At 38.9% G+C, this 15,208-nt stretch overlaps 1 protein-coding gene across 1 annotated transcript; it reads right to left on the bottom strand.

Annotated features, from left to right (window-relative positions):
* Positions 1 to 1,565: 1,565 nt before the first annotated feature.
* Positions 1,566 to 15,183, bottom strand: LOC107091080 (alpha-2Db adrenergic receptor-like). The gene is made up of 2 exons (XM_015384806.1): positions 14,463 to 15,183; positions 1,566 to 2,763 (listed from the first exon to the last, which is right to left on the bottom strand). The coding sequence occupies exons 1-2, from the start codon at positions 14,787 to 14,789 to the stop codon at positions 1,627 to 1,629; spliced, it is 1,464 nt and encodes a 487-aa protein (XP_015240292.1). The 5' UTR covers positions 14,790 to 15,183; the 3' UTR covers positions 1,566 to 1,626.
* Between the last annotated feature and the right edge of the window lie 25 nt (positions 15,184 to 15,208).

Raw genomic sequence — 15,208 nt, 5'->3', positions numbered from 1 at the left:
GAGCAGAACAAACCTGAAATAAATCCCAATCACAAACCCATACTCGGGTGGGAAAAGTTGTGAACGTGGTCCCCCCCAAGCTCAAACCTCCAACTTATTGAAAAGGTATAAACTATGCCTAAAGTCCTCCTCTCTGCAGGTAAACCAGTCAAGTAAAATGGGTTTCTTTCAAACGGTCAAGAGGTGTGGTCGAATGACAAGCTACAGCAGATTGATCAGGTTGATCACCATATAAACCATATAAATCATATAAACAAATCTTTAAAAAAAATAGTGATGTTGTTCATACTGTGTCTATATCTCTTTTGCTTTTGTAATTTGACTGGATTAGAAAAAAATCAACAATCACTCAAACTTGTTAACCCAGTCCTTAAAAAAGGCCTTTGTATTATGTATTTTAAATCGTCATTACAACCAAAATTACTATGAATTTACAAATAAGTTTCTGTAAAACTCTGAGTTGCATAGCAACCAGAAAATATTTATGATTTATCACTCTATAAACAGCTGCAGACACTTACGGTCTGTTTGAAAAGATATGAAGCTCCAACTTTATCATCTTCAAACCGCCAGATCCTGCTCTGCGCAAAATGCTCCACAATCTGCTCCACAATCTGCATCAATAGATTATCCTATCTGTGATTCTTTTTCACCTCTCCAGTGCTCTCCAAAAAAAGAAATGTGAGCTTTGAGTCATATGGTCTAGTTGTTTTATCGTGAATATTAGAAGATCATTATCCACAGCTGTATGAGTCTTCGCTTTATTGCGTTTACTCTTTCTCTCCAGTCTTGCAGAGTTTTTGTCTTCTTCATCTCTCAGTTTTCTTTTTTCTGTCCCTCTTCCATTCTGTAGCAGCTGAACCCCTCTGTTAGTGGCACATGAATTTTTTATGTTTTTGCCCTCGAGCTGGCAGTGTCAACAGACGATTGTTTCAGCATAAAAAAACACCAACTTTCATTCTGCCAGCTCATCTGATTGTCAGCAGTCTAAATAAAAGTTTGAACCTCAGTTGCTGCTTGTGTTTAATCTCTCTAAGGTGCCAGAGTTGCTTTAACAACTATTTGTGATTTTATTTAGAGCAAACTTGTTTTATCTTGGCTCCCTATGGCTTTTCTCTAGTTTCTGTCAATATATGGATAACAGATCCAGTCAGGCTCTGTGCTGCAGACATCCAAATGGTCTGTGGGGACCACGTTTACTGCCCTGCAGCCATTTTGGCCTAATTAAGATTCCAGTTCAGGCACAATTCAAGACATATTACGGGACCTTAAGGAAGCAGAGTCTGAAACACCTTCCCTTGTTGAGTTATTGTCTCAGTCATCTACCTTTGATGGAAAAGAAAATTGATTTTTTATTAGATTAGACAGTGGAAGAATGACAGATTTCATACACAGTCTCCATATCTAATATTCCAACTTTTCAAGATTCATTGGTCAGAAACTTGCACTGAATTTAGATCAGATTTTTTTTTTCTCACAAAGGTTAGGTTAATGGATGGATGGGTGGATGGACAGGAACTCTTGAATAATGAGGCAATACGCCGGCTGTATGACAAGCCCTTTAATGTAGATTTGACAGCACAGTGGAGAACAGGACTGAAGCTGCGTACGTTCAAACACATCCTCTCATGTCTTTTTATGCACGTGGAACAGAATCTTCTTGAAAGCCCTGCGGAAGTCCTGGTTGAAAATTGTGTAAATGATGGGATTCAGGCAGCTGTTGCAGTATCCGATCCAGAAAAACAGATCAAACAACGTTTCTGGAATGGTACAATTCTCTCTGCAGATCGCTTGTAGGCTGTATGTAAAGAAGAACGGGAACCAGCAAAGCACAAAAACCCCCATCACTACAGCCAGGACGAAGGTGAAGCGCTTCTCTCTCATCTGTGCCACCTTGTTTTTGGACAGAGACATCTGTCTATTGCGGACAGGGAGCGGAGATGGCAGCAGGAGGTTCTGTGAGCACTGGTCAGAGGAGGCCCAAGATATGGAGGCGCAGGATGGTGGAGGAGGAGGAAGTTTGAGTCTATTGGCTGTTCCTTCAATGTCCTTACCATCATCTGTTTTTCCTCTACCAACAACTCTGCGGGGGAAACGGAGGGTTGAGGAAAATGTCTCTTTCACATCAGGTTCAGAGTTCCTCTCCTCTAAATCAATATCATCCAGCTCTCCTCTTCTATGAGTGCTGCTGTTGCTATCCACGTGAGAGGAGTTGCGTCGGTGTCCAGGCAGGGGGCTCTCAGGCTCATACTGGGCCTTGCCTTTTCTCTGGCAGGTACCTCCAGCGCCAACAAAGCAGGTCTCGGATTGTGACGGCTGCCTCTCCATCACATTCTTCGCCACAAACACGGTGGAAGCTCTCTGCTTGGCCACGCGGTAGATCTTACAGTATACAAGGATCATGATGACACCAGGGGCAAAGAAGGACACCATGCAGGAGGAGAGAATGTACCACGTCTGGTTGTTGATAAGACACTCCTGCCTGCTCATCTCACGGCCATCTTCTGTCTCAGAGTCACTGTCTTTCTGGGACATGAGGAGAGGTGGGGAGGAGATTACGATGGATATGAGCCACACGATGCTGATCATCACTTTAATCCGTTTGGGGGTCCGTTTGCGGTTGTAGCTGACAGCTTTGGTGACGGACCAGTATCGGTCTAGGCTGATGGCACAGAGGTGGACAATGGAGGAGGTGCAGAAGAGGACATCCAAAGCCAGATAAAAGGAGCACCAGGTGGAGCCAAAGTACCAGTAGCCCATGACCTAAAAAGTACAAAGAAGCAGTCAGAGTTGGGTTTAATACAAGGGCTCTCAGCCTAAAAGTAAAACTTTGAAGAACTTTTTCAATCAGTTTCAGCATTGAAACATCTTTGGAAGGGCAAGTTCCACATTATGACTTTTTTTTCTCTAGGTCTGCCTATGAAAAGCCGAAAGACAATCTTTTCTCCCTAGTTCTATTTAAAATGACCCCACATATTTTCAACTTTTTCTGTTTTAAGATAGTCTATTGATGTAGTGGTATGCTTTGGACTCACTGGGATGTTTGAAAATAAGATTCCTCATAATGAAAACCATCTTGATCCCCCTAACCATAAAATACAGAAAGAGGTGGATGGTCTTGACAGGTTGCCCATCCATCTTAGGGTGCCACACACACACATAGCTTCAGTAAGGAAAATCTATATAGGCCAGTAAATGTAAGAATCATGGTTTCAGATTTTGGTAGGGAACCAGATTTCCTGTAAAAAACAGAAGAATAAGATGATAATGAGACACATTTCATCCTTTGCAATCAATCTAAAAACCTATATTTAGCTAAAGAATGAAAATCAGAAATAAAAATCCTAGGAAATCTGAACTTTATTTTGACTTGTTTAGATGTGCTATCATTAATAGCAAATTTAAAATATTTAAAAAATGCTTTAAGTACTCATTAAAGCAAGCACACCTTTGTAACCAATTCAAAATATATTTGTTTTTGCTTGCTTTTCATTAGAAATGGGAAAGAATATATCTGGGATTAAAACTGTAAAAACTGTGGAGATGATTTACCTGAATCTTAAGTTATCAAGTCTTAACACACTCCAATTAAAACAAAAGTATGAGCACACTTTTAAAATCCATTGCTACTCTTAAATTAGAAAGCAGTGGAGGCTCTGATGGAAGCAATTTAGTCTGCTTGAAAATAAAAATGGAGTCAATATCTCATTAATGCCTAACCGGCTGCAGATTTCTGTTAGATAACTTAACTTCACACTGACTTTAAAACAGATCCAAACTTATTTAAACCAGAAATCTATAGACTCCTCCAAGTTGTACTATTAGCAGAGTCGTTTTGTGGTGAAACAAATTAAATCTAAGAAGATGAAGCCAGAGATATCCACCTTTCATTCAGATCATAAAACAATATTAATACTGGGTAAAGATAACCTGAGAAAATACAAAAAAGTGTTTCCAAATAAAGATTTTACAGTTATGGAGACAGAAAAGTAACTTTCATTTAAAAAATGTTGAGATTAAAAGAACAACAAGTTCTATTTTACAAGTCTAATCCAGGACATCTGTTTGACCTGCTTAATGTGTATGATAAATAATTAAAGAATATTTCTTCTGTTTAAAGAAATATATTTAAAGAAACAATACTAAAAAAATCAGAACATTGGAAAAAACAAAGTCACTGACACCCACCAGTCTGGAGAGGATTACAAAGCCAAAGCTTTCACAAAAAATTGTCACAACATGAAGAAAACAACATGGTGGAGAAAATATGAAGCCTCCATGAAGTGGCAGGCCTACCAAAATTATTTCAAAAGTACATCAAAGATTAATTTAGGAAGTATCATTTAGTAATATCTAAAGCTCTGCAGGTAACTTGTCTCAACTGAGGACAAAGTACAAGATTCAACATCGAGAAAGAGAGAGTGGGCATAATGTTCTCTATGGGAAAGTTACAAAGTCAGAACAACTCCTGACCCAAAAGAACACAAACAGATGTTTCACATTTACAAAAAAAACAACATCTTATTAATTCCTAAGACGTTTATATTCTGTGGATTGATATGAGACAAAGTTGGTCTTTTTAGATGATGTGGTTCGTGTCTAGCTGACCTACAGCTAACACAGCATCTCAGAAACACGATGTTATACTGATAGATAAACGTGGTGGTAGGGTGATGATATGGGGCTGGTTTGCTTCCCCAACACTGAGATCACCAAGAAAATATGGATATTCCTCACTTTAAGAACATCCCAGAAAACAATGCGCAAACTAAAAACCTCTTTGTTGTGGAGCTGGAAGTCGCTCCGAAATATGTCTGAATTACTTTAAAAAAAAGAATGGACAATAATGAAATTTTGGATTAGTATGACCTAACGTGTAATATGAACACTCATTTTGGAAAATAATCCATTGTGGCTAAATTTAATTATCTTTTTTAATTCAAGTGTATTATTTTTCTCTATTTTTCATTATTCTTATAAAGCTTGCATTTGTTTAATCCATATATATTCCTGAATTTCTAGTTATGATTGTAATAATCTTCAGTTATGGTGTCCCTTTTTCTCCAGACCATCATTCCATCTGTAGCACCACCTAAAGATAGATAGTTTTCAGGTATGATTAAAATATTTTTTTATTACTCTTGTAAGCTGATTAAGCTACTCTTTTCAAAACAGTGGCTGAAATTTAATTATTTATTAAATATTTAATTTTATATTAATCATAGCTTTTCTGATCCTGATTCCTCCTAGAGACGAACAAGCATTTAGGATATTAACAAAATATTCCTAACAGAGAACATACTTTTTCACGCCGCAGAAAAAAAATCAAATTATTTTTGGAAAAAAAATTATCTCAATAGTCACAATAATTAAACAGAATAAAGCTAAGATGAGTGAACGTTTTGCACCTATCATACATAAATAATGCAGTTATGCATTCACTGGTTAACTCCAGTGACTTTTTTCCATAGAAGCATTTAATGTCCACTGACCCAAAATGGATGAAAAACTCAGTCTGAGAATTATAGCTAAGTAGGTTAGAAACTGTGCTTAAGATGGTAATCATATTGCAGAACCTGGCATTAAGGTTTTTACTCAAATTAGCATTTGAGAGGTTGACTGAGTCAAAGTTACTGGAGGCAAAATATGGTGGACCTGATTTGTACCAATCAGCAGCTCCTGCATAACAGTCCATCCACCCTGCAGGAGCTGCTTAACTGACCCATTATGTGCAATTGATTTTGAAATAAACTATGAATGATACTATTAATCATTTCATAAATTATTTAGTTTAAAATGATCTAGTCATTAAACTTGAAATTAATATTTAACATACTGAATGCACTGCATGAAGTAAATATCCCATTTAAAAATCATGTATTTTTATATGTACCTTTAAAAGAGCATGGCTTTCTAGATTTTGATACAATATATTTTCCTTTGTAGGGTGTATTTTTACGTGCGTTTTTTTGAATTTATTCATTAAATGGGGATCTGTTTAACTATAAAAGTCCACACTTGTAGCTGTTCTTGGTTCAGCGTTTCTTCTTCCATTTCCTTCTATGTTATTCTTTAGTTTGTGAGAGCTTGAGTCCCCTCATTATAATTCCATCAGTCCATCAACTGGAAAACAGTTAATTATAAGATGATTAACAGACTTGATAAAAAAAAAACCCAACAACAACAAGAACTGCAAAAAATAACCATAAGAATTTGGAGAACAAAGCTGCCTGTTTCATGAGAAAACGCTAATTGCTCCCTGCAGAGTTGAGTAAAAAGAACCAGGACATTTGAGAATAAGTGAAAGTCTCCAATCGATTACAAGTATTACCAGTCAGGGAATGCAGCCGACTGTTACTGATGGAGTAGGCTGGAGCAACAAAAAACACCAGCTTTACATTGAGAAAATAGACTCAAAAAAATCTTTGAGTACTGTAAACAGTTTTGTTTTGATCAAGTGCCACTGATGTAACCAGAACTGTCCCACTCTGAAGACACCCCCCCCTGGCGAAGGTTATAAAAGAGGTAACTTCCCATTTCAGCATCCTATTTTGTGGTCCTCAACTGCGAAAGGCTAGATGCCAAAGCGCTTCCAGCTGAAGGCTACGCTACGTAGTGAAGAAATCCCTCTGGAGAAGTCTGTGCTCGCTGGACAGAGTCAAACTGCCTTTTTCCTGCGATTTAGAAGGAGCTGAACACAGTGTTTTTAATTCTTCCTGTGATTCAAACCGAGTTAAACGCAGTGTCCCCTGAAGCCTGCTGTAGCAGAGACAAAGAAGAGGGAATCTTTGTTTGCCAAAGGAGCCGTTATGAGCCGTTAAACCTGCGGAGGTTGCGGCTACAAGCCAACCACCATAGCTAAAAGGGACACGTCCCGTGCTACCGTGAGTTAGAGAATTAACCCCCTTGCAAAATTGCCTCTTATTATTGCATCGGATTGATCAAAATCTCTTTAAGTTACTGTTGGACAAACGGACTGGACTAATGACGGGGCCTGCAGAATACCTCTCAAAGCAGTTACATTATCCTTCCCCCTGCCTTTCCATCTTATGCTTAATAAGTGCTCTGCTTGGGGGAACTATAGGTAGAATAGATGTGTTGGTATTTTATTTGAAATAAGCTTTCTGATTCAACTGCTGATGGTTTTAAGAGTTTTAACTGAATGCTAATGCTCACTTTATAGACAGAATGTTAGGAATCCAGTTTGTGTGGGTTGTGTTTTTGTCTTTCTCTCCTTCCACCACCAGGTGGTGCCCTTGTCCTTGTTGGTCCTCTCACACACCTGCGACTGGCTGACTCATCACTGAGGACTATTTGAGCCATGGAATGTCACTACCTCAGCGCTAGAGTGTTTGCCAGTTTTGTGTACTCTAGCCAAGCTGAGTTTTGCTGAGTCTAACTGAGTCTTTGTTTTCACTGAGCCTAACCCTTTTTGTCTTTGCCTTTTCAGCAGGAAGTCATCCTACAAGCTGGATGTTTGGCCTACTTCCCCTGGAAGGATTGTTTGAGTCTCACACTGAGCAGGGGATTAACCTGCACAAGTTCTGTTCAAGTCCTCCAGGATTTCCAAGTGACAGTCCGCTCAATAGCTCCTCAGGGTCCAACCAAGTCTAAACCTGTCCGCCCTCCAACGAATCTCTTCCTGTGGATAAACCCACACCGACTGGATTCTTGGAAGAAAGTTTTCTTCACTATCACAAGTTCCATTTTCTCTGTCTCTCCAAGTCATCATTCTAAATTCCCACGGATCCTGAACTAACCACTGAAAACTTCCATTCCCTCTTCCAGTTCCGGTTCACCAGTACACTGAGTCTCCTGAATCCTACCCCTGCTGATCTTATCAATAAACCTTTTAAAACTTTTACCCTGTTTCTCTGAGTGGTTTACTGCATGTTGGTCAGATCCATTAAGAAAATCATGACACAGAATGAGTCTCGTGTTGCCGAAGCAAATGCTGCAGTGGACTGGCTAGCATTGTAGCTTCGCCTACCCCATGCTGAACATGTTATAGAGGCTACACTAGGAGCTACACTAGGAGCACAGTTGTTAACTGCAGTTAACAACTGTGTCAGGGTTTATTTACATTTTATCTGCTATTTATAAAGGACACTTTCAAATGCATTAAGCCTTAACCTTCGAACATCCCTCAGACTTTTAAACCTCTCTCCCCCTTTTATCTCTTGTTTTTGCTTATGTTCGTTAGTGTTTAGTGTCTGCTTAGTTATTAGATACAGAATTTTGTGATTGTAGCTAGTAAAGGTACCATTGTATTTTACACAGTGAACAATTAATCACTCAGGCTGGATTGACTTCTTTTAGTAGCATCCAAATAAACATAGTCACATTTATTTAGTCGGTGATTAATAACGTTGCTAAGAGCCATAGCCTAATTTAGTTAATTGGTGAAAGACAACTGAATTATTAACAGCCGAATTCAGGAGTGAACTCTTTAAGGTAAGAATCTAAAACCCTGGTCAGTGATCAAATTACAGTTATAATCATTCAACTGATAATAATTAATTAGTTTAACCCTTGATTTGAATGACCTATCAATCAACTATAACTACCAGTTCTAGTTATGTAATATATTCTTTAGCTTCTAGTAAACTCTCACAACAGTTTCAAAATATCCTAGTTGCAGACCTCATTTTCATGGAGAAAATTAAGGTTCTTGCAATCCACAGTTGCCATAGTAAACAAAACAACCCTGCAAGCCTGGTGTGTGTAATAAATGACTACATTTTTACTTATTTGTTTTCTTTTGTTTTTCAAAGCAAAAGTAAATGATATGTTTCAGGGTATACTGAGTATACCCATTAGTTTGTAAAAGGATACATTTACACATATTTTACAGTGTTTGTATTCACTTCTTTAGGATATGATGGCTTCAATGTATAAAAAGATAGGGGACAAAACCATAGACAAAAATAGATTTTCATAAAATACCCCATTTTATATTTTAAAGTGTCAAATGTAGAGTTGATATGGAAAACCATCAATCCATCCATTTTTTTTTTAATTTATCCTTAACCGGGTTGTGGAGGCAGCACTCTAAGCAGCTTCTCTGGGGAGACCCCAAGGCGACACCAGGCCAGCTCAGAGACATAGTCCCTCCAGCGTGTCCTGGGCCTTCCTCAGGGCCTCCTACCAATGGAACATGCCTGAAACACCTCCTGAGGGAGGCAACTTGGAGGCATCCGGAACAGATGCCCTGACCACCTCAGCTGGCTCCTTCCGATGTGGAGGAGCAACGAATCTGCTCTGAGCTCCTCCCGGGTAACTGAGCTCCTCACCCGATCTCGAAGGGTTCGCCCAGCCACCCTGCAATGGAGACTCATTTTGGCCACTTGCATTCGGGATCTTGTCCTTTTGGTCATTACCCAGATCTAACGACCATAGGTGAGGGTGGAAACATAGACAATTGGTAAATCGAGAGCTTTGCCCCATGAGCTCTCTCTTCACCACGACTGTCTGATACATTGACCGCATCACTGCAGACACCACACCGCTCCATCCCTCACTCCCTCCACTTGAGACAAGGGCTCTCCACCAACCTGAAGAGTGGAGTCCACCTTGGCCTCGGATTTGGATGTGCTGATCCTCATCCCGGCTGCTTCAGACTTGGCTGCAAATTGCCCCAGTGTACGCCTAATGTCCTGGTTTGATGAGGCCAACAGGACAACGTCATCTGCAGACAGCAGAGATGATATCCTGAGGTTCCCAAACCGGACACCCTCAGGTCCCTGGCGGCGCTTGAAATTCAGTCCATAAATGTAATGAACAGAAGCAGTGACAAAGGGCAGCCGTGGCAAGGGATCAACAAGAACCGGGAGCAGGTCTGACTTGCTGCTGGCAATGCGAACCAAGCTCCTGCTTCGGTCTTAGAAAGAACAGACAGCCCTTAAAAGAGCCCAGATCATGATCTGATTGGGAATCCGTACAGGGATTTTAAAAGGACTAAACATGCAGGGAAACCTCTCAAACAACTTACAGCTTATAAGTGAGAAATAGGGAAAACTTTTCTCAGACTGATGTGAGAGATGGCAGACCACTAGAAGAATATCACTGAGGTTATTTCAGCCAAACTGGACTCAGAATAGCTATTGGGGAAAGGGTTTTCCCTCAACTAGAAAGCAATTTTTTTGTTTTCTTTTATATACCTGGTTGAATTTTGTTTTTTTTATGTTGGCCCATCATTATATCAATTAATGATAACAAATCAGTAAACAATATTTTCAATATTTGAAACTATCTCCGATTTTTTTTCTGTTTGGTTTCATTTTGCTCCTTTGTCTCGTCTGATGATCTCAGCTCTAACATTAGCTGTAGAAAACTATTCTGCCAATAAAAAAGCAGGTTACATTGACTTAGCAAATGCAACTTAAGGCCAACACAACCATTCCAGTAAGATCTGAAGGTAGCAGTCGTATTACTTTGAATACCCTATTTCGTATCTATGATGTTTTATATATGTCATTTCATTGTTCAATATTTTAAAGCTGTCAAACTGATCAAAGCTGCACAACTTTACAATGCATTTATCATTGAGCATGCTCTACAAACAACCTTTCTTTCATCTTCAGCACAGCAGGATTATTTCAAAACTTGTTGCATTCCCTGCTCAAAGTGCCCACAGTGGTAGAAATGTAAGAAAAGACCTTTGAATTTCAGTGTATGATCAACTTTTAGGTTCAGTTATAATATCTTAAAAAAACAAAAAACAAAAAAAAACTAAAGGATGATCGATGTTATCGATCCACTGTTATGAAGCATTGCGTTGCATCCCTGCTACACAGTAAAGATTGCTAAGTGATTTTATTCCGTTTTCTTGGAGAAGAGACACATTTAAAAGTTGGATTCTGGCACCCCTGATCTATACTAACTAGAAAAATAATATAAATGTAAGTCAAGAAAAAAGAAAAAAAAAATTATTGTATAGCACTTTTTAGCAGCAATATAATTCAGTGTTTTGCAACCTTCTTGCTAGGAGGCAGTAGAGCAAACAAGCAGGTTTACTTTGGACTCATCATTTTGAAGGTATAGAGGACAATCTTTTATTTCTTGGTGCATCATCAAAATAATTGGTCCTCCTACTTGTCAATAAATCTGGTTTATATGTTTATGTAAGGCGACCCTACATGCTCGTCCCGAAAGCGATCTTCTGCGCATGCGCACTTTCAGGCATATATGTGTGGTGAGCTATGGTTTCAGACGGACATTGATGCTCACCTTTCTCACCGTGGTTCTTTGAAAGTGACTCTGGGTCGTGAGAGAAAAAGTGTCTATGAAGTGTATGAGAAGAAAAGAAAGGCCTCAGAAGAGGCAGATATATCCCGGCATGCTTTGCACGGAGGGCTCTCCGCATTGATCATCTGTCTGAACGGTTAGTTAACTGAGTTTGCTATAAATTCCTCTATATAGTCCCCGTTCTCTATAGTGATTGAGGGATTTAGGGGTTAGAGCGGACGTTCAACCACAGTAAGCTTGAATGAGCTATGAGGACAGCAACCCTTTAAACAGAGCGTACACGAGGAGAAATGGCCTCGTGCAATTCACAAATATCCTTTGCAACACCTTTAAAAGGAAGCATCTAGCTTTACTAGAGGGTAACTAGGTGTTGCAAAGGATATTTGTGAATTGCACGAGGCCATGTTAAGCTATTATTTACATGAAATCCTTAAATATGGACTGTATCTGTGATTTTTTAGCACTAGAAATAATAAGAATTTGTTGCATGTCTACAAAGTAAAACCTTAAAATTATGAGCTTCAACAAACCTGCGGGATGGATGATAGTGGTTTTGTTTTCATGTATTTTTTATTTCTCCAAATACTTCAGGGAGCCTCTTCGTATGTATGTCATCATGTTTTATTCATAAAACATGTTTTTTTTTGACGCCCTAGGGTTAAATTTGTTTTGGTTATCTTTTGCACAAACGGGTGGAAGCTGGTGGATCGAAATAATCTCATTGATCCAGAGTGCCATGCATGCCCTGGGAGTTTCTTCAGTTGCAGAAACTAATGCATCTTGTAAACATTTCTCCACCTGATTCCAACAGAAACAGCAGATGATTGTACATTGATGCAAGCTAATTTATTTTTCCATATTGTAATAAGTAATCACATTTTGATCGATCCTTATTTGATTTTATGTTTTATTTTCATTGTTTGTTTTAACAAACGTTTAAGCCCACAGGTCCCATATGTTATTCAGCCCACACACTGGAGAACTGCAACCTCCAAATGCAACTATTAAAACTCCATTTACAGCTAGTTATACAGTCTTAAGTTTTTTTTATGAATTATCCTTTGTGTTTGCTGCCCCAGCAACTCTCTGGTAAAGATATCCTTAAGCTCATGATGAAATCACCTCTTCCTCTCGGTGCCTGTGCTAAACTTACCCAGGATGAAGGCTTTACATACCCATGACTGATCTGCATGCATGCCAAATTGGAGTTAAATCAGCTTGTTTCCTCTGGCTATCCAACTGTTTCTTGCAGGGAGTGTGCCCACACTAAAGGGAAATCCTAATGCAAATTTAATTACGTGCTCAAATCTCCAGACAGTATCAGAGCCTGTTACTAGAATTACCTTAACAATTTTCTCTTAGGCATGCAGAACTTTTTTCCTTTTTTTATCTATATCATCAGGTGCAATGGAAGGAAAATAAATCACATAAACAGCAATGTAACCCAGTATAAATAATTTTGTTTACAGTAAATATGGTTACAAAAAGGTTTCATAAGGCAACTCCTCTCCTGTGTTTCAGCAGAGTCTGAGCTTTTTGTTTTACTGTTCTTCAGAGCAAATAGCGGAGTGTCTGCAAATGTGTTATATAACACAAGACTCCAAAACTGTTTTACCTTGTCTTAAAAAAGCATGCTTTTGCATTTTTTCAGGTTTTGTTGCCTCACAACCTTGAGGTAAAGTGGATTGTTTAAGAGTTTGCACCATTTCATTAACAGAACTTTCCTTCAACATTTGTAATCTGTTTTTTTTTATTGTGAAACAAACAATCAGGTTTTAACCCACATGCAGACTGACAAAGACACAGGCTACAATCAAGAATATCCTTGTTTTTAGCACCCTCCATCTTCCCCGCTGCTTGGACTAGTTTCCCAGCCCGATGCTGCTAACAAACATCCCCATGACATAATGCTGCCACCACCATGTTTATAAGTTCTTGGGATTTGTTGGGTTTGTGCTAAATAAGTGAATTTAGTTAAAACGAAATAATTGCTTTTTCTTTTCAGTTTACTGCTATAACTCTAGTCTCTGTTGAGCTTCTTAACTTCTTCGGGTTTAGCTTTCCTTTCCGTGATGCCTCCTCTTGGCAGGACTGTTGTGGTAACAAATTTTTATTTCAAGATGATGGATTTAATGGGGCTCCAGTGGAACATTGAAGAATTTGATGTTTTTCATAACCTTACCCTTTTGCAAGAAAATATTTGCTTGGTCATTAAGATTAAGCCTGTGGGGGAGGGATTCAGGCCTGGAAAGCTACCACTCTGCGATTTTTGGGTGGAAACATGAATCAAATTAATGCTTTGATTGCATTTCTTTGGAGAATTGAACAACAGCTGATGAGCAAATACAGCCATCTGATTTAGGTGTGTTGGAGAAGCGATCCATCCATCCATCCAAGTCTTGGACAGTCTCCCTGGAGAACTGGATTAGAACTTAATTGATTATTTGAAGATTTAAATTCAAAGTCTATTGTGTTTTAATGAGAAACACCAAAAAAAAAAAAAAAGAAAAAAATACTGGTGCACATTTGTGAATTGGAAAAGGAGAGGATACAAAAATATTTCTTTTATGAGTAAAAATGAGAAAAATCATTGAGATATGCCTAGTGATACTTGGATCACCACCAAAATAGAACCCAACCAATTGCCTTTAAAATCAGCTAAATACTTCACCCAAGAGTAATTTTTGCATAGCAGTATAAATGCAGCTGTTAAAAGCATAAGCAAAACAAGAGTAAAAACATGACCTGCCTAAGAAGCGTAGCAATAGGAAAGAGATTTTTAAAAGAATTCCACAGAAATTCCTGTTGGCAGCTTGAATTTATCCATAGGAAGCATAGCAATCATTTAGAAGATGCTGCTATGGTCAAATAGCCCAAGTCTGAGTTTTTAGTTAACATACTGTACTGTAAGAGGAAAACTACTACTGGACACCTTCCTGAACACAACATTCCCAAGGATAAAACATGGTGGTGGCAGCATCATGCTGCAACCTTTCAGCAGGGACAGGTGGTCAGAGGAACATAAGAACATGAAAATACGGGACAACTCTATAGGGACACACACTATAAAATACAACCTTTCTCTACAAATCATTTATTGATTTTCTTCCAGTTAAACCACAAATCATATAAAATTAATTTCTTTGATATACAGTGATAACATATTCCCATTTTTAAAGGTCACTTTTTCAGCAGAGCAATCTATAAGAACTCACCTCATTGGCCAGTGAAAAGGGGATGACCAGGGTTGCCACCAGGATGTCCGCCGAAGCCAGAGACACCAGGAAGAGGTTCTGAGGGGCCCTAAGGGCTCGGCTGGTGAAAACAGCCACCACCACCAGCACGTTTCCCACCACAGTTCCCAAGATGATGACTGCAACTACCAACACAATGCACACCGACGCCACTTGCGAGTGAGGAGGAAGAGGAGGGGATTTGGCCAGCGAAGAGGCGGTCTGGTTGACACCATCTGCAGATGAATTAGGTTGTAAGGTGGATGGAAATGTGGCCGCGACAGGAGTGGAATTGTCTGAAATGTCCATCCTGGCTTTACAATCCACGTATATTTAGCCTCCAGTTCATTTGAAGGAGTTAAAAAAATGACAAAGGAATTACAAAGAAAAATTATTTTTAACCTGTAAAAAAATGTGCACTAAATAGTATCCTGTTGCTTTTAGACATTTGACTTCAAAATGTGCTCTCCATCTCAGAATGAAAATCCAAGTGGTACTCCTTCTGTCTTTGCACTACAGCTTCTGTCAATACATCAATATGGGACACCTTGAAATGAGCTCCTTGATGCCAATCTTCAGGTTAAAAAACATTCTGCCAGTGATTTAAAAAAAAATGTGCAGTGAAGACAGGTTTTTCAAAAATGTCATACCTTAAGAAATTACCTGTACAAATTGGAGTACAAAGTGCAGTAGACATAAGCCAGGTATCTCCAATGAGAAAAAAAAAA

This window comes from Cyprinodon variegatus, unplaced genomic scaffold, assembly GCF_000732505.1.
Source record: "Cyprinodon variegatus isolate N-32 unplaced genomic scaffold, C_variegatus-1.0 Scaffold324, whole genome shotgun sequence".
Taxonomy (NCBI): domain Eukaryota; kingdom Metazoa; phylum Chordata; class Actinopteri; order Cyprinodontiformes; family Cyprinodontidae; genus Cyprinodon; species Cyprinodon variegatus.
Note: the sequence above shows the minus strand (reverse complement) of the source record. Positions and strands in the feature narration are given on the sequence as shown.

Bases quoted from the DNA above. Each gene is read 5' to 3' on its own strand.
- LOC107091080 (XM_015384806.1), bottom strand. From the start codon at position 14,789: ATGGACATTTCAGACAATTCCACTCCTGTCGCGGCCACATTTCCATCC. The intron at 2,764-14,462 runs GTGAGTTCTTAT...TGTACTTTTTAG, and splicing joins CCTTTTCACTGGCCAATGAG to GTCATGGGCTACTGGTACTT.